Source organism: Falco peregrinus, chromosome 8 (genome assembly GCF_023634155.1).
Source record: "Falco peregrinus isolate bFalPer1 chromosome 8, bFalPer1.pri, whole genome shotgun sequence".
In the NCBI taxonomy this organism is placed as follows: Eukaryota; Metazoa; Chordata; class Aves; order Falconiformes; family Falconidae; genus Falco; species Falco peregrinus.
The window spans coordinates 63,318,373-63,338,559 of record NC_073728.1 but is presented as its reverse complement, the minus strand read 5'-3'; the positions used below and the strand labels follow the sequence as shown (position 1 = coordinate 63,338,559).

General features: G+C 42.8%; 1 protein-coding gene across 2 annotated transcripts in view; it reads right to left on the bottom strand.

The window, feature by feature from the left end:
- Positions 1-20,187, bottom strand: part of FSTL4 (follistatin like 4) — a 236,531-nt gene that overhangs the window by 10,347 nt on the left and 205,997 nt on the right. Inside the window, exons 8-13 of one of the 2 annotated variants that reach the window (XM_055813079.1) lie at positions 18,708-18,828; positions 11,146-11,307; positions 10,000-10,134; positions 8,516-8,542; positions 3,139-3,257; positions 133-282 (exon numbers count right to left, since the gene is read on the bottom strand). In XM_055813079.1, the coding sequence (XP_055669054.1) occupies positions 133-282; positions 3,139-3,257; positions 8,516-8,542; positions 10,000-10,134; positions 11,146-11,307; positions 18,708-18,828 (714 nt within the window). The remainder of the gene's footprint in view (positions 1-132; positions 283-3,138; positions 3,258-8,515; positions 8,543-9,999; positions 10,135-11,145; positions 11,308-18,707; positions 18,829-20,187) is intronic. The other variant, XM_055813080.1, reaches the window with a different exon arrangement.

The window sequence follows — 20,187 nt, the reverse complement described above, 5'->3', positions numbered from 1 at the left end:
CCATGGGTGAAAGCAACATGGGCCCAACTTTTTAGTGATGCCAGCAGATCCACTGGGCGAAGATCTACTTTCTTTTTTGTCCCACATCAAGTCTTTTGTCAGCAGGGAATAAAGAGTTCTCCTTGTAAGTACCTGTATGGCTTTCTGAGTCTGGATATCAATTATCATTACTCTATTCTGCTTAGGCTGTGTCACATAGATGTACTTGTCTCTGACATTGACAGCTGAAGCCCAGAGGCAGGACTGAGTGCCTTCACCTTCTGCTCTAGGACAGATCTCTTCCTGAGGGGGGAAAAAAGAAGAGGAGAAAAGGTTTAATTTCTACAAGTACAGGGGCTGAAGCAGTAAGAGAAGATCAAGCCTCGAAAACCATAGGAAAAATTCCCTGGGGATTCCATCGGGATGATATTTTCCCCCTTTCTCTCCTGGAAAACATGAAATAATTATTTTATCAGGTACCACACTGCAGCCTAGCTCTACCCAGTGACATTTAAACAGCTGGACCTCCTGCAAACTCACACTGAATTTAAATAACTGTACAGTCTATGGATCTGTCTTTTGAAGTACGCTGTGGTTCATCAAGATTTGCAGTGCTGTCAGGGTTTATTAGGAATAGAAGTATCACTCTGTGCTTTGAAAAAACAGATATTTACATTAATTGAATCACAGCTTTCTATTTTTCATAAAGTCTTCATCTTCGGCTCAGAAGAGAGTGCTCTAAGATACTTGTGCTCATGGAAACCGTGGCAAAACAATCAGGGTCCTGCAACTCCACTGCTCCAACACAGAAACTTCCCCTGTTCAAAACAAACCAAACCCTGCTGCTTTGGACCAAATCCTGTTCATGGCTTCCTGATGCCCTGTTTTGTTTCTGATCCTCCACTCACACAGCCCTGCTCAAAACTGGTACTGGCTTTAGTGGGAGCTCACTGGTACCCCAGGTTTGAAGAGTCACACGTGATCTCATCAACGAGCCTTTGCACGTGGGTACTCTTCATCACTCCTCCTTCTGTCAAGTTGCTTTATTTGAAAGGGCATTTGTGTGGGACCAGGAAATGAGGGTAAAACTAAATGAACACATATATATTTCACTGAGCACAACTGTTGGTTTTAAATCTTTTCAGTACGACAGCTGGGTCACTTTTAATAATGGCACAACCTCCCTGAGGGGAAAGTGATTAGAGCAGCAGAACTTGTTCAGGGAAAGAGAAGGTACAGGAAAAAACAATACCAACACCAGGTCTGTATCAGAGCAATGATTACAGATAAAAAGATTTCACCTGTAAGCAGCACAGCTCTGTCAGCTAGGTGCCTTGGTGGAGATCACACGTAAGGCTCGAAGACACAAGACTCAACAGTGTGGCTGCATTTTGCTTTCTGGAGCTCCAGCCAGGCTGGGGATCTATGCTGCTGTAAGCTAAAAGATACTACAAAAGCCCAGCCGTGGGCTTCCAGCAGCCATTCATGCACCCAAGCACCCGACCGTCTCCAAACTGCCCTCCTCATCCTCAGCCGTGCAATGGGGCTTGGGCTCTCACAGCACAGCATCCACCCAAACCAAAGGAGCAGGGAAAGGTCACTGGCCTTTCTGCTGCAGTGCTCAGCTGCAGCTGCTCTATCTGCTTTTTGCCCTCTAATAGAAAATAAAGAAACCTTTGTTGTGGAAACCCTCTTAAAGTTGCAGGCTGGTGTCACTGTCTGTGTGGCAGACACTCAAGATACTGAAATGGAAAAATGAGGAAGAAAAAGTCAATTCTCCCTCTACCAAGGGAAAGGGCCCTATGATATCTGCAGGAAGCCCTTAGAGGTCTCTCTGAAAGACAGCCAAGTAATGACGTTAAAAATCCCTTTTATGCCCACCACTGTGCTGACATTATTTCCTTAAGTGCCCTCTCTCCTTTGTTCTTTTCAAGCTGTTTCTCCAGAACCACCTCTTCAATACTTACAGCTCTTTGGAAAAGAAACACAAGATTTCTGTCTTTGAGTAGCAGCAGCTCAAGTGTGGCTTAATAATATTAAGCCCATTCTAAGGACCAGTCCTGGGGTGAGCACCAGTCTGGATTTCTACTAAGGTACATTAAAATCCAGTGGAAAAAACCCAGTATAAACCACAAATGTATTGAGATGTACAAAATACTGAATAGAGACCTCACAGAAGGTGCTGACCACGGCAGAGAGCCCGGCCCAGCCTGCAGGACCAGGACAGCGATTCTCTCCTTTTATTCCTCCCGAAACTGAGAGCAAGGCTGAGCCCACCTCTTCAGAAGGGAGTCACGTTCCCAGCTTCCCCTTTAAAAAAAACCCCGCAACTAAATAATGGAGTGACTAGAAAAGCATTTCTGGATGTATTTCAGCACCTATATTTTCTGAGAACTGATAGCTTCATGAACATATACATGGTGTACATTACCACGCAGGAGCACCTACACAGGTCACTGAAAACAGTGGCCTCACAGGGCCTCCAGGCATGTGTTAGCCCACCTGCCATGTTGAGCTCGACTGTGACGAGCCAGGGCTTGATGTTTACTGTCACCTGAACAATTCCGCCTTGTTGTTTCCTAAAGCAAGGGTTGGGTAAAGAACCCCAGACAGCAAACAGGGACGGCACAGGTCCCCGGTTCAGCAGCAGAAGGTGCAGAGGACCAGCACGGCACAACCATCTTCTGTGCATTCTCACCCACCTCCCTGCTGTGGTTTAACCTGGGGAACTTCTTCTAAAGAGCAGAAAGTATCCCACTGCTTTGGCTACAGAGCCAGCAGCGAGAGGGGCCAGCCAGCGGTAGGGACTGATGGGTGCAGCTCCCCGGTACCGACTCCTGTACTTCCCACAGCCCCGTGACAACTTTTGGGCATGGATATGTAAACTGTTCAAACAGGGCAAGTGACAGCCTCTGCCCACATTTGGATACGATAACTAGTCAGATTCTCTGCAGTGCTCTCGGTAATCCTCCATGTCAGTCTCATAACTTACACGGTTCCCTTAATTTTCAAGAGGAGAAGATGACATCCTCAGGGATGCTGCATGAAGCCCACCAAGCCCCAACACCACCCTGCCGAATGGTGCCTTCAGCAATAGTGACCTTTGAAGGGATTAGAAGTTTCCAGCTGCTGGGCGCAGCTGCCGGCTTCAGGACTTACATAACTTGTGAAAATCCTCTCTTCGGGCCTGATGTGTCTCCGGATTTCGCACTCGTTTGGCTGAAGGACTGTGATCCCATCATCAGAAAAGACATAGAACATATTCCCAACACTCAGGCCTTGAAGGGGATAAAGCAAAAGGGGTAAGATTTTTTTTTGAGTATGTATCCGTAGCTGTCAGGATTCTTTTTAAGAACTCTCCTTCCTCCCCCAACAAACAAGATCTGCCTTACATAAAAGTTGGTCATTTGGATGCAGTCGGTGCATTCACAAAATCAAATTTCATGTCACAACGAGGGCTTCAAGGAGTGAAGAGGTACAGACACATTCAAAAATGCATTGCCTTGGTGGCAGCGGCTGTACACAAGTACCCATGTTCCCATCTTGTGCACACGTACCACAGAGGGATTTCATTACAAGGAGCGTCTGTATTACATTGCTAACTCCCTCAGATTATGACTTTGGTTTTTCTATGATTTAATTAAAAATAGCTTGCTAATAATTTGAGAACTGAGAGAGAAGCTTTAGTTAAAATTAATGTGAAGGTAGAACTGTTACAAGTAATGACTTCTTGTAACTCTGCTGCAAAATGGAAGTGCTTAACATCTATTCCATGAAAGAAAATATATATATTTCTCTATTTTCTTAAGCTATCTGGATGAACTAGCTGTAGCCACCAAAACAAATACATTTTTGAAATCTTGCAAACTGTAATTCACAAATGTGGAGTAGTTTGGCATCGCAATAGCACTCATTTATCCAACTGGGGCATTCCAGGAGATTTGGAAAACTGGCTGTCTGTCATTGCTTTGCTGTTAGGAGATCATATTTTATCATTTCTGTCATGCAGAAATGCCTCAAAACACTGACAATTTAGTTGTTCTTCAGCTACATGCAATTGCAGCGACAAGCATCTTTAAGAAACGTTCAGGATCTTTTCAAACACTCTAGTCAGAAAGATCCAAGCATCATTTCATCTTTTTCATCCCACCACCAATAAGTGTTTGCAATGACCACCGTCACCCCCAGTAATGTTGATAGCGTACTTATCTGCCAGTGATATGGTGATGCGGTAATTTGTAATTTCTAATTAATTACATTTTATGCATGGAGAAATAAGGTTCTGGTTCTACAGATCTGAACACTGTTCAGCGTCACAGTTTCCTTGGTTGGCCCTGTGATGGCAGCTTTAAACACTGCTCACACCTAGAATTTCTCACATCTCTGAAGTGTTTGCAGGATTAAGGTCTAAATCATCATCGGAAAGCCTCACAGTGAAAACGTGTAATTTGGATAAACTTACTTTTGGACAATTTTGAAAAATGCGTAGTATTTAGTAAGGCTAGAAGGGGTTTTTTTTGGTGCTAAAACCCCCTCTTTTTGTGCCAAATAAGTAGCCTCAGAGTACAACACCTCAGCACGTGGTGTTTGCTGTACTGACAACGTTCACGTTGAGTCTCTCTAAACCATAGCACAGAAATACCCCAGTTAGGGCATCAGGTGGGCACAGGAGCCGTGATCCTTAAATGTGATGCCACAGTGAGGGATCATGCACGAGGAAGAAAAGCTACCGAACTTCTATTGAGAACTAGGTTATCTTCAGGGAGTAAAGGCTAATGTTTTTGAGTATATTGTTGAAACATTTTATTTGGGCACTTCGGACCAAAATCTGCGCTCCCAGCATGCACACAACTCCCACCTGCTGTGGTGGGATTTGAGTGAATACATCCGAGGGCAGAACTTGACCCTGGCTAGAATGAGTGCACATATTTTCATGAGTAAAGGGTTTTAATCCTAGGAAGTGGAAACAGGCAGGCAACAAATTATGACCATTGTGAAAATGCTTATTATTATTTTCATGCACGATAGTAGTGTGACTTTGTCTGATGATCCTATAACAATGAGGGTGTGTTTCAGACCTAAGGCCTAATTAGTCACAGAAATCCTTTGACAGTATTTTGCCCCAGTAGGTTTAGAATTAGTGACTTTGCAAGTCATAACTTATTTTTACAGTAAAACGAGTAGAAGTTTTTTTGCTGATTGGTTAAAAATATGATTGAAATTACAAATTCCATTCAGGTACTTTCTTTTTAAAAAAGTTTACCAATTTATATCAAAATACTTTTTCAGAGAGTAATCTTCACACTGTCTTTTTGGACAAAGCAGGTTTTTTACTAGACAAACTAGTGTTTTACTGTGACTTACAAAGCATTTGCCAAGTCTCATTGGGGTAAACATCTCTACACAATCTCACGGACATCGGTAAAACAGATCCCACTCCTGATCATCCTGCAACTCCTCGGTCTGGGGAATTATTTCAGTACTGAGGTGGGCAATAGAAAATTTTGCTCAGTTGTGTTATTTATACTAGTGAGGCAGGTACTAGATTGGGAACTGGGGGACTAATGAGGAGGGTTCCTCTTTTTCCTCTTTTTGACTGAAACCATTTCAGGTTGGATGACACAACTAGTTCAAAAACTAAAGGCTTTATAAAATGCAACAAACCTCACCTGTGTAACAAAAACCCTAAGCTAACAAAACCCCCATTAAGACTGGGGAGGGTCTCCTAAAATTAATAGTTCTTATTTGAACCGTTCCAGATAAAGTTGACTCTAACGTCTTTATTTTATGAAAACTTCAGGAGGACACCTGATGACAACAAGAGTTTTCTTTATTTCAGGAATACGGTCTCTATCTGAGTGTACGTTTGTGTTTCCCTCCTTTGAGATCAAAGAGCAAATTTGTCACTGTAGAATACTCTCCTCAGATCTGATACTTGAGCAATTTTCCTCAATTTAATCTAAATGCTTCCAAGTATTTTAGAACTTATATTTGGTGACAAAGAGGCTTTCAGCTTTTTAAGTGCATACATTCACGTAACTGATGATTGCCTGCTGGCACTCTATGCTCCCTTTATCCAAGTATAAAGAAAGCAACATTCACTGCAGAAATAACACTGGCATGAAAACCAATCTCTGCCTTACATTTGGGCTCCTTGTAGTTTTCTCTGGACAGAATTTAAAACTAGTTTGTACACTGAGTAAATATTGCACGTGCTTCCAGTGCCAAGTTTAACCGGCTGGTCATGCTATGTGCACTCATTTCTCGAGGTTTTAATTGTGCATGGTCTGTGAATGGTCTGGAGAACAGACTGATAGACTGACTTTTAAAATGACCAACTACTTGTGTTTAAACTTCGACTCGCTGCAAAAGCTTGTTCTACACAATATTCTGTCTAGGCATTTTCCCAATAGCTTTAATTACTACAGACCTGGTGGGCACGAGGATGGGATCATTTTAAAGGAGCTCAAGTCTACCAATCCATTTGTTAATATTGCTACTTAAATGTAAGTTTTCATTTTACTAGAACTGAAAGAATACATTAAAATGTAAAAACAAAAATACCATTCCTCTCTTCCAGCTTTCTCTGTGCCAAGATTTCACATGCTATTTCACATGCTAAAGTATGTTTGATGGATTCCTTGTCTAGAATGAATGTGCCGATCAAATACTACAGAACAACCAGGCAGGGGAATAAACCTGCTCTGAAGATACTGAATTGTTTAAGAACATCAATAGTAAATCTGGTTTTACTGCCTGTGTTTTCCCTGTACATTTCTCATACTTTTATTTAAAATGTGCAAGGTTGATACGCAGTAAGTCCATATTGTTTAGCAGAATTATAGTATGACTTTCTGCAATGAACTTCTTAGTTGTTCGTAAAATATTACTATACTTCTACATCTGGTAGGCTTATCCAGCTACTTCCTTTAAAGAGGAGCATAAGGGATGCAGTATATAAACAGCCATGCAGCATCATACAGATGATGCTGGACTGATTAGATGTGCTAGAGATTTCACTTTCAAGCAGAAGGGAAATAGCAGTTCTCAGTGCCCGTAACGCCATTTACAGGAATATAAGCAGTAAAGAGACACTCTTCATTACCATGCACTTGTAGGTGGCATATCTGGGAATAAATGCTAGAGAGCTGTCTTAGGTGGCTGGCCATGCCTCAGGACCTCCAGCCAGCTGCGTTTGCTGCGTGCATGTGTCTGCAGCCAACAGCGGGACCACAGGTGTGCGTTGGGTGTTCGCATACCTGGCCGAGGTAGCACCGGTCACTGAGGTCTGCCACTTTCCTTCTGCCCCTAAACCCCTTTGGGGCAAGCCACAGCAACCCAGAATGCTCCAAGCTGAGGGTGTGAAGCACGACTAGTTTCTTGGATACCTGGAGGCACTACTTATGAAAGGGTCTTTGCACTCTCCAAAGGCAGCGTGAGTGTGCAGCCCTTCCCAGAGGAACAATAGGAGGGAGGGCTGCTAGCGGTGGGCAGGGGGACGTGGTCCAGACAGGCTGTAACTGCACCGAGACCTTTCCACAAGGCTGGCAGGACACCACAGTCCCAGCTTCCTCATACGCAACTGGCAGGTGTAAGAACTGGCTTATGCCTGGCCTTCAGTCCAAGAACCCTCCTCCAGTGAGTGGAGACCCTGCACCCAGGAGCCATCCATGGATGCTCCCCATCCATGCCCCGGGCACTGTACCTACAGAGGCAGCTGGCTGAGCTGCTTGGGAGCTCCTCGGGCCTTTGCACGATGCATCTTACTGTGTGTTTTGAACATTATGACAGCACAAGCATGCACAAAATCTAATAAATTTTCATTTCAAGTGCCTCCATAGTATCCTTTGAGTCAACTAGCTGTTTAGGATGAGGTTTTTTTTTTTCTAATTTGCCTTCCAAGATACACAGATGTTGACCTTGTGCAGGGCGCACTATAAATTTGATCAAACTAGAGATCTTAACTGCCAATTAAAACAAGGAGAAATGGGACAACCTTTACCCTGCATCGACTTAAAGGATAGAGGGAAGCAAAACTTGTTGTGGGGTTTTTTTTTTGCCTAACAGTCAAGAACACAATTTTTGTTGCTCACCTAGTAAACATCAATACATGCTACTGAGGAGGAAGAGCTTGAATGGCTTGCTTAAAAATGCAGCGTATTGAATTTGTGTCTTACTTGTTCAATTATGGCAATTTGGGAGCACTTCTGACACTTGCGAAATTGTTAATGCAGCTTGGGAATCTCAGGCTACTCACATCAGTGGTAGTTTATATAAAATTCACATTTTTATATATTTTACGGTCATCTATTATTTCATAGTGAGAAAATGTAAGAACTCACAGGTACGATTTGTACTACAAGAGTGACATCTCTTATTTGAATAGTTTAGCTTTTAAATGTCTGGTCTGTACTTAATCTGGTAACTGTGAAAGTTGATAAGAGTTAGTGGCAAGTCAGTGGAGAATGGCCCATCATGGAATTATTAACGCAGACAAGCACATTATCACTACGACAAAAGAACTTTACTGCAGTACCTTCCTCTCGCCACAGTATGTTTGCAACTGCAGCATCAGAAAATTGGGAACGCCAGAAAATAATCAGGAAAAGAAAAAAACAACAAAACAATGTCAAAATTCTCATTGTAGCAAGTAACTGAATTAACACTTATGTTTACGTGAACTGTTTCATTTGTGAAAACTTTGTAACATTCATTCAAATATAATATCAGGAAAGAGAGAGAGTTCTAAATACATCTGCTGCTTCTACAGACAATTCTGAAACTCTGAGATGGGAAAAATCCTCCCTGAAATGAAGTCAACTTTAGCCCGTGCAAAGATCAAAGTCTGACTAAAGAGAAGATGTCACCTTCCCGTGTAACTGGAGGTATGGTACTGGCTGCGATTTCTGTGCAGGTTCAGTAAGGAAACATGACATCTTTCAGAAGCCTGAGATGGGCAGTTACAGCAACAACACATTTTGCTGCAATTCTTCTTGGACTTTCATGCAACTACATTCTCTTTTAGGATTCAAATACCCTTTGAAAGTACATCTGCATTTGAATCTCTGTTTAAGATACATCCAATTATTTCTCAACATACTGTAATTTCCCTTGCTCAAGTATTCAAGGGAAACCTACCGACATTAACAAGAGTACATAAATCTACTTAATGAGGAATAGAATATATTTTCCAAATAATCACCATGAGAGCACATATTTATGGTTAACTTCATTTCCAATTCTCGCTCTGTATTAACAGCCAGAAAAGTAGCAAAAATCCCATTTGCACATGGCCTTTTAGTACCACCATAAAGCCAGGCAATCTCCCAAGCAGTTAGGACAACAGAATTAGGAAGGATCAGGCCCCTGGGAGCTTTTCCACTGGTGCAACTAATCACCTCCTTCATTAATTGTGTTTCAGGGACAGTGTGGTCAAGATAACACCGCACTCCTGTGGGAGACATGTAGCTAGGAGTGGCTGGGAGAATATTTGTCTTTGATGTGGAAGATGATATCACACCAAGGGAAACCCATTTTGCCAGTTAGTGATGTAAATACAGGTGAAATAAACAATTAAATCAGAACATTTTTCAAGCATCTGAATATTTGAGAACTTTGACTTATAACTGGCTTTAAAAGAAGAAGCCTTGTACAGAAATCAATTAAATTTATTTTCTGAAGCCAACTAAATTTTGACAAAATATTAGGATTTTGGATTCTCTGCTATCTAAAACTATTGGCAATTTGTTACTTTAGTGAAGATGTCACCTGTACCATGCACAGTACGCTTCTGGCACCTGAAAGGCACCATCATCCTGGACGAGGAGATTTCACCTCCCCCATGTGATTCCTTCCCAAACCAGTATACAATCCTCTGATCAAAGCCCAGGCAAAATTGTCATTACCTGACCAGTAAGAGCCCAACATACCACATGCAATGGACTGAACTATTAAGTTGCATGTATACCATTAAATTTAAACAATCTTTCAAGAAATAAATATATGGAAAATTAAGCTTACGGGTCTTTCTTGCCGAATCTTCTATGAAAAGCGAAGATATATCCTCATCCACTCCCACCTCATTTTTAGCAATGCAGGTATAGGCACCAGTATCTTCATATCGAACAGAACTGATATGAAGTTCACTTCCATTTGCTGTAAGAAAGACACCCATAAACAGTGTTCCTCACTGCTGCTAATTGCTTTTACTGCTTTAATTGCTTTCCATTGCTGCAGCCACCCGGCGATGGCTCAAGAGGGTGGTTTCAGCACACAGTGTTTCCCTGTACATAACTAGAAGTATTTGGGGCATTCTCACGAGAGCCGATGTTTTGCTTCATTCCATTAGCACATACACACTCCGCGCCAGGAATGACAATCCCAAGTGCAAACAATAAATTACATTTCATTTATTTCTTCTTGTTACAAAAAAAATGCTTTGGCCTTAGTAGAGAAAAATTAACTTCAATTTCGCAAACAGGTTTTCATCAGCTCCCCAAAACCCTGGGTTTGGAGGGGTCTCTCTACAGTCCCTCCTATCATTTAGCCTCCTGGAGTTGGATTGTCGCCTAAGACCCTTGCAGCTCTGGAGCTACGGCACCCAGCCGTCCTGCCAACACTGGTGGAGGGCTGCAATACACCACAGCCAGAGCAGGGGGTGGGGTGGGGAGGTTTGTAATATTTTTACACAAAAAATTGCAAATAACTCTTTTTGCCTTTCATCGCATCTGTGGAACCCTCATTTGAACAAGGACCAACAGGAGTCAGGAGCCTGATTCTCTCTGCAGAGGTGGCTGTGAGGAGTGAACCACAGTCCGATTCTCAGCTGAATTGCATCCAGCGTAGTGCTTTTACCTGAACAAATAATTTAATGCGTTTCTCTTCTGATTTGCACACAAATCAGAAGCCGTACACGAGAGACGAGGCAGTGGAGAACCAGGCACGCTGCCTTTTAACCGAGCGCTGTTACCACTTACAACAATCAATACTGTATTTCCTGAGAAATTCACAGGAGAAAAAGATAAAAGGAAAGAACAGGGGTTTTGTAACACAATTTCCAAAGAACTGTGGCTTAGCGAAAGTACAAGAACTTCTAGTTTAAAGGGCAAAATAATCCTCCTTAATCCCCGTCTACAATACTTTAATTAATCAAAATTCTGTTCTTACCTAGAAGCGTTAGTTGTTTGGATAGTTTTGGCATGATATCAACGCCGTTCTTTAGCCAGGTAATTCGGGGATTAGGGATGCCTTCGGCGTGACATCTGAGGCTTGCCGACACGCCGGGCTCCTGCGCCTGCGTTTCAGGGTAGACGCGAATCACTGGTGGCACTGTGGGGAACAAGGAATCAGTGACGTTAAGCTCACCCTCCCGGTGCCAGCCCTCATCGGTGGCTCCAGAGCCGCTGCCTTCACACGGCGCCGTGGGAGAGGTGTGGGCTGCGAACCGGGCAGGTTGGCGACATCCCAGCCTCCAGTGCAAGCTACAGGACTTCTCTCCAGCTCAGCGACAGGGGCAGAAAATAGAACATAATAATAGAAAAGGGTAAACTAATAAACCAATGCCAGGGAGCAACCTCAATATCTGATGTTGTATTTCGATAGTTCTTGCTTTCTTTCATTAAGTGACTGACTGAATGTAAGTAAAGTTGGATTAAAACCTAAGGTGGATCCTCAGATAGATAAAAAACTAAAGTATAAAACCCAAACCTTCACTGAATCTAGTAAGGAAGGAATCTGAGTTCTTGCCTATTAGAAGTAGCACATTATTCAATATTTTAATTAAATATCCATCAGGAAATAGGCTGTACATCCACTACTTGTTATTCTGAACAGATTAAGGGTTTATCAACTTATCTTTTTTTTTTTTCTGAGAGGCTTTCAAAACGTGATTTACATTGTTTCAGGAAGGCCCCTCTGAACTATTTGATACACTCAATTAACAGAACTCCTAATTATATTACAATTTCAGACAAGTTCATTGATTTTCAATCATGTTGGCTTCATTGCTCAAATCAACAAGGCTTAAGATCACCTATTAACTATTTCTTAACTACTCGCTCACTTTAAAGAGCATCTGTGGTACTGCAGGATCAGTGAGACCCTTCTCTCTCTCACCTCAAGGGTTGTACGAAAAGGAGACACGAGGCTGTGCTGTATCACTAGTGGAGGATTAAGGAAAATTTGTGGTTTTTTTTTTTTTTTTTAAAGAAATGAGTTAATAACAGACTTCTACTGGAAACCACTGGCTTAAGGTACCTAACTTGCTGCTGTGTTTTTTTGAAGTCCAGCATTAGGCTCCTGGACTGGCAAAATCACATTGTCCTAACAGCTGCTTTAGAATAAGATGAAATCTGTGTCTGCAGCTTGCTATGTGTCTACATACCCATATGGAGATACTTTAACTAATTACATTCACTAGCATACATTTTCCATCTTTCTATTTTTTTTATGGGCCTTACCAGAGAGATGCATTTTACTTCTGCCTTACCTACCAGCTGTCAAGTGTTAACCAGAGCCGAGTCGTCAGCTTGGAAGGAAATCAGCCACCACAGAAAGCCCTCAAGTCTACTTGTGTTTTATAGCTTTAAAAGTGAGAGATTGTTCAAGTGTAATCTGAGAGGAAACACCTAGGGGCAACTGAAGAGACAAAAAAATGAGGACTTCTAGGAAAGGAATGGCTTCAAACTCCAGGTCTGCACTGGATGTGTGGGCTTAATCCCTCCTCTATTTCCTTAACTCCAGAAGGAGCGGTGAGATGCAGAGCAGTGAGTAAAACACCATCCCAGAGCTTTTGAATCAGGAGGTTACCAAAAAGACAAGGTTTGGTTTATTAAATCGAGTTTTCAAATCTCAAATAAAAGCATATACCAGCTTTTTACCTCCTCCTCCTCCTCCCATTACTGTCAGCGTTGCAGCTCCTCCCAACTCCGGGAGGTGCCAGATCAAGCGCCCTGCTTTTGGAAACGGCTGGCGGCTGTCAGAGCTCCCCCCCCCCTTATTTAAGAGAGTGCCCAGTCAATTCCTGGGAGTAACAGAGTCAGGAGCTTCTCGTTCTGTCTGTGCCTTGGAAAATTAATTTAAATTTCTCCGAGTCAATGTCTCCAGGCATGATAGGATAAAGACAGTAATTTTCGTCCACTTCGACAGAATTTTATGAAGGTCCTGCACTCAATGTTTGTCTTGCCTATGATTTGCATGCTACTAGTAACATTTTTAGAACAAAATGATTTAGGAACTGAGGTCCACTGAAAGCCTACATGATTTACTCAGACTCATAGATGAGAGATGGCTTGTCTCCTACACATGCATAGGAAAAAACTTGTAATATCCAAAGAATTTAGATGCCCCAACTTGCGTGAAGTCAAGTGACAGTTAATACTTCATGTCCTCAGGTACCTCCCTAATTCTCCAGATGGCACAACCTGCCTCTTCCAGTTCACAAGCAATGCTGAGCCACTCTGCCCGGGGGTTTGCTGCCCCAGCCTCTGTCAGACAGACTTGCATGCCCACGCTTGCACCCAGCCAGCAGAAAATCAGCTCCGGAGCAAAGCCCGCAAGGTCCCATGCCCCGTGCAGAGCTCTGCTCCTGCCAGGATACGGCCACCTGCCCGTGCCTGCCCGTCTGCAGGCGAGATGAAGCTCCGCCCAGCTGGGCTTAAGCCCTTCTCTAACATCTCCCAAATGAAAGGCACCCGAGCAATTTTAATTCAAGCCTAGTGTTGTTTTCTCACCCACCAGCCCTTAAAGCAGACAAAGCCCATCCCAGACATCACCTGTTTAATGCTCTCAAAACCAGCACTGGCTTGTATTTTTTTTACAATGCTTTGCTTTAGGCTTTCCTCTTCATATGAGCACTCGTGTAAACACTCCCAATGACTGCCACCACAATCACGCTCCCTAGAAACTGGGCACTCCTTTGCAAAGCAGAGTTTACTTGCATCTCTCAGTTTTTTGCCTCACACCGTGTTAGTCTGCATGTAAGTAATCCACATTATTTTACCCGCAGAGCTAAAAACAAAATAGATTTATACTGCAGGAGGTAGCTCAGGGGTCCTAGAAACTGAATCAATATTCTGCATGAAAATTAGCTTAACTTAAAACTATAGCAAGATGTCTTTTCACGAGTGATTAATAAGGTTTTTTTTTGCTTGTTTCCACCTACAAAAACGCGTTGCACCTTCATTCCCACTCTCTTACAATTTTCCTGCTCCCTCTATTTTTAAACTTTTTATTTCTTCTCCCTTGTCTTACATAATTCATTGCACAGTTAAATTATTGCACACAACTGCCTTGTGATAACAGCAAACTGCAGAATGCATTGTTATTGTCCTTGCTACAAATTAATACATTCCAAGTAAGCACATTTTACTTTCCACTTGCAAAGATTTCAGCTCCAGATTTTGGAATATATGGATTATCCTTTGCTATTTCCCTTGGTGAATATATATCATTGCTAACCATTACTGTGTCTGTAGCCAAGGGCAATATAAAATGTTATTATCTTAAGCAAAAGAGGAAAAAAGAAGCATTCAAACAAGTATGAGATTGGGTAGATTGCCTACTACTGCATACTGAGTAGCACCTTACCCGTGAGCAGACCAATTCATTACAATAAAACAGCTCAGGTGATAAAGGCACACGACGAGCACAGATGGCAGTATCAAGCCCCAAAGACATACACTGCAGCTATAGAACCTATATACTCCAGGGCTTAGTAATAATTAATAGATTAATCATTTACTTGAGAAGTTTTAATCTTTCCATTTATATTTTGAAAGGAGTCTGCAGCGTTATATGTTTTGTTTTGAAAAGCCACATTAAGAAAACTTTCGTGTTTCAAACATCTCTCTGTTACTGGAAAATTTGTCCTACTGGACCCTTATAATTGGGCTGAGGATTGAATGGCTTTTTAAAACTGTTTTCAAGGAATACAATATTCTGATTTATGCTGATGTTTTCCAAAGTGCAAGACCACGGAAAATGATGCCCCACACTCAGCAGTCTCTTGATTTGCAAACTATCAATTTTCATAGTTGATTACAATTTTATGAGATTCTTTATCCTCAGCAACTATTTTTCCTCTTGAAAGTGATAAATTGCTTTTCCTCCCTACAGTTAGTGTATGCTGTACACACTTCCCAAGCAATATCCATACGTAGGAGAGAACATAATTTTCCCACTGTTCTTGGCTTCTCCTGATCAAAGATACCAGCATGCAAGATAAATATCTCATTGTTAAACTTTGCGCTGCCTTTCAGCACATCCTTTTCTTCAGAAGACATTAAGGGCCAGCTGTATAAATACACTGACGCATTCTACCACTGCTGTCAACCCTAAGATGGATGAGCTCAACCCAAACCTACCACATCAACTGTCGCACGCAGGACGCATTTCACATGTGTGCGCTATGCTTCTTGCCCAGAAGACGTGAGCCAGCGGTTCAGGGCATTCATCTGGTGGTCTCCCCATTTTCTGTGTAACAGGATTCTCATTTCTGCTTGTCAACACAAGCATCTGGATCTGCCCGTGGTGTTTGTGATATCCTGAACCAGCCAATGCAAGGGGAAGCACTGCATGGTGTTCAGCAGTCGAGCAAAACCAGCCCTCTTCCCTTTCAGAAAGGCTGCTTGGGAGAGGATCTTTAGGCCAAAAAATCCGTAAGCGCGCAATGCCCGGTGCTGAGTCATCCAGCGCGGAGCTGCTGCGGGCACTGCAGACACTGACCAGCCCCGGCACGGTGCTGCACACCCGCGGCTGGGCTGGTGGCACCGGTACAGCCACGAGTATCAGCCAGGACCCTGCCTGCCTGCCAGCAGGAACGTGACCGTGATGAATTCCCTTCCCTTGGACAAGAGAAGGAACAGCCACGACAATAACACTGGGATGAAAGAGAGGGTTTCTATGGGTAAACTTTTGATAAATTTGAATAGTCTGTAATATATTCAAGTAGAGTTCCGAATCCCAGAAACTTTTAATTTTGTTTAAACTGGGCTCCGAGTTTTCTATTTAACCTTGTATTTCCTGGCACATATAACTCGAATCAGATTCTTTTAAGGAGAAAAAGGCTATAAAAGGAAAATATTTTGTAAGCTGGACTGATGGGCCTCAGTGGGAACAGTACCCAGGTGGTACAAAAAGGATCAAAGGACACTGGAAGAGTTACTGCAGCTTTGGAAACACTGAATTAACTGAAACACAGTCTAAAAATTGGGACCTGCCTGTACAGAGAGACAGTGAGCTTGGGAAGGGTTAGGGATAAACCCAGTTGGTTCTTCCTTCCCAACAGAGAAACGTGGAGTTTTCTCTATTAAAAAGAAAAAAAAAAAATCTTATCGTTTTCATAGAATTAAAAAAAACCCGTGTTTTTGATGTTAAAAGTGTATCAGTCCCTCCCTGGAGGAGACAGGCAAGCGGATACACCCGAGTTCTGGCTGACTTGGTTCTGTCACATTCTCTTACCATTTTAGTCCAATACAGAAAAGCAAGAAAAACCCTCCTGTGCTGAAGATGGAGTTTTTAGTTTGATACAGACAGACAGAGACAATCCCCAGTGCAGAACAGAGCCCATCAACTATACTTAGATACTCGGCATCTTCACTCACTTCAGCTTGGCTCAGTTTCTTCCCTCTACTCCTGTCAAGAGCAATTCCTCACTTTCTCCTGCAAGTTATTAAAACCCATCAAGGATTTCCTGCGCAGGGCTCTGCCCCAGGACCCTCCCTGTCCCATCCCCGTCCCCCCCCCCCCCTGCACCTGAAGGCAGGCAACACTGTCCTGCCATTGGTGCTGTCACCCCAACGTCAGTTGTTGGAGGAAGCCACAACACGGGTAGAAAAAAGGAGAGAACGTGGTAATACGGGCAGCCAGCCGGCCCCATCAAGAATTGCAAAAACCTGGTTTTGCAAAGCCTAATGGCCCATGTGGGAATATCAGGTGCCTCAAGACAAAGACTTCTAGACCCTGTGGTGTTTTCTAGCAAGCCTGGGTTGACACCAGAATGCATGGCATTTTTTGCAGTGTTTAGTGACAATACAGCAACATTAAAAAGCCAACATGGGTAGCAGGTTTTTTGGTATCACAATGTTCTCTCCTACTAGTAAGAAAAAACACAAGCAGCTGTGGTGTGGAACTTCCATTTACAAAGAAAATGGGATCTTTCAAGAACAAGTTAAATCTAAGTGGCAGGCATGAGTATGAAACGTATCAACCCCTCCCCACACTCCATCTAGCTTTCCTCTCATTCCGATTTTAGTTTCAAAGCCTTTGGGCCTTATATTCTCAGTGATGATAAAGTCTACATTGTTGTCTGCCAACTAAACTCCATTCAGGCCTCATAATATATCACATAATATACACGGGATTAAGTTGTTAGCTTGCTTTTCTTTCAACTGTCGTTCATCAAACAAATAGCGCTTTGAGGAAGGAAACCTATTTTCCCAGCTGCAGCGTGCACAATCTAGTTATCCACATTGCTGAGATTTTACATTTTACTATCTCAAAAGATGACAAATTATTATGTAGAAACATTAAGTCAGTTTTCATTCAAATCAACTGGATGCTTCATGCTTTCCTCCAGGTACTTGCTGTGGGTAGGGAGCACTTACACACGTCCAGAAGACTTGAACTGCAGTCAAACAAACCCCACATCCACCGTGGCACTTCTTGAAGCGCCTAAATATTCTTTTTTTACTGTTTCTCTTCGTGTCAGCCTCTGTCTATTAACCTGTATGTAGCTATCTGCTCTTACCAGCTGAAAGATCTCCTCTTTGTAGAGGTCTGCACACATCTAGAGAAAGAACTACATATTCATTTTGCTTATAATGTATCCCCTGTAACGAAGTTTCTGAATTTTTCTGAATTTCACAGAGTATGTCAAAATCTACCCATAGCGTGCAAGGGGTTCCCCCGTCTCCTCTTCTGGAGATACTGCCAGTCATATTAGCACATGTATGTGTGGGTTTGAAGTTGGACATCGATCCTGCTGCTGGGGAGGTGGACACTCTGCGGGCTGGCCCCTTGATGAAATGCTGGTTTAAGCCAATAGAATTTTAAATAACCGTGACTGACTGAGTTTGAGGTCAGAAGAAAGTTAGCAAATACCTGAATGTAAGTTCCACCAAGCGCAAACGTGGTCCGGGGGACAGAGGGGAATGAGAATGCTGAAATACGACCCGTGCGGTTCTCTCCCCCCTAAAATGGTTCGCCCTCATTTTGCAACCCAGCGGGCCACATCTTTAGCCCATGTAAACAGCCCCCAACAAATCAAGGTAACTACAACCAGGTAGTCATCTGATACATAGCTGGGAGTTAGACAGCTAGTTTTGGAAACACTGTGCTGTATTTATTTAAATATTCTGGGCTATTTCATGCAACAAATTATTTTCTGGAAGAAGAAATTAGTGAAGCAACACTTCTGTTGACAAAAGTAGTAATTAGTCCAAGAGATGCTTTGAAATGCTGCTCTTAACTCTACGGAAACCTTACTGACAGCGTGTTCTACAGCTAGGATACCTGCTGAAGCCCAGGGAGTTATACACGTCCCCCCCTTGGTACCTTTCTTTTTGATTGCCTGTGTGATACAGCACGAGTGAGCAAACCCCGAGCTGCATTCGCGCTCGCACGCAGACAACTTGGTGCGTGGCTCTTCACGTCTCTGTGCGAATGAGATTAACACGCAACTTGGCTTACGGGAATGTTCTCATGGATTGTCATATATGCCATTTACTAACCATTCACCTGAAGGATGTGGGTCTGATACAGCTCTTCATAGCCGTAGGCATGACAGGTGTAATTGCCCATGTGAATAGTTGTTACCTTGGTGATGTAGAGGGAATCATCTTCTCCAAAATCCTGTATGGAACAGAAGACAGGAAAGGTGCCTTATTATTTAGTAAAAATATTTTAAACACCACATGGAGGGAGACTACCTGTTCAGTGGTTTTGATAGCATCGCAGCTTGGGAACACAACTTGCCTTGAACAGTAAGTTTTAAAGTTCATAAATCAACATGCAGGGAGAAAATGAGCAGCAATTTAAGAGTGAGGTGAAGTAACTCATCTGAGAACATGAACTTTTGTGCTGGTAGCTAACAAGGCGCTCTTTGCACATAAAAAAGACAGCAATCTCCAGCTGTTTTATTTATGGCGGAATTTAATATCTACCCGTTAACCTCAGCTGCATAAAACGCTAAGTTCTGGGTGGGTTAAGGTTTCCTTTATCCATGCCACTTCTTAGAAAATGCACTGTAACCTTGAGACTCGATGAGGAAGAACTGAAACTGTTTCTCACTGATCTCAGACAATATCCTAGGCAGGAGACAAGGAAGAACACAAGCATTTTCTCAAACAAACTTATTTTGATCTGCAACTGCTTGACAAATATCCTCCTTTATCCCCTCCATCTTCCTAGATCTGCTCTTGTATTACTTTAATTTTTGATTATAGATTGGGAGAATATGAGTTAGTCGAGAGGTTTTGGCATTTGAACGTGTTGTTCAAGCGCCCTGCCTAGGAATTTATTTCAAATTATAGTTAACAGAACCACAACGCTGATGGGTATACAAAGCAGCTTCTCTTGTTACACCATTAATGTTCAGATTTCTGCAGCTCCGGAACGTTTGCACTTCTATGCAAATCCAGAAGGATACATTTGAAAAACAGTTCATGAGCTGTTCATGAGCTTAAAGAATGATATTTTTTAATTAGTTCTTCGTGTGAAGCATGCTAAACTCTTTGCTGAATTACACTGCAGAAATGTGGTAAAATTCAACTTAGAATCAGGATGGCACAAACCCAGTACAACAGGGTGAGTGTTGAAGAGTGGTTTTGCTCTGGAAAACTCAAGGACTTTTTTTTTTTTTTTTTTTTTTTCAAGTTTCCAATGTGTAGGTGGAAAGCCAGCCTGCAGCCATGGGTGCAGGGGAAAGCCCCGACCCAAAGCCGTGTCTCTGCCACCCCTGTCCGGCACGGCCACGAGGAGCAGAAGGGAAGCGCAGCACCGCAGTGCGGCGAGGGGGGCAAACCTCACAGCCAGGGTCTTCCAGCACAACTCCATCGAACCTACCAGGGTGGACGGCAGAAAAAATGAATGCAAATGTGCTGTGCGGGCTGAGAATTTGGGTCCCAGTCTCTTTGTGGTGGAGAAAGCGAATCTATGCACAGAGGTGCTGACACCGCTCCCTTTCCCTGCTGTGCCCGTGGCAGGTCCAAT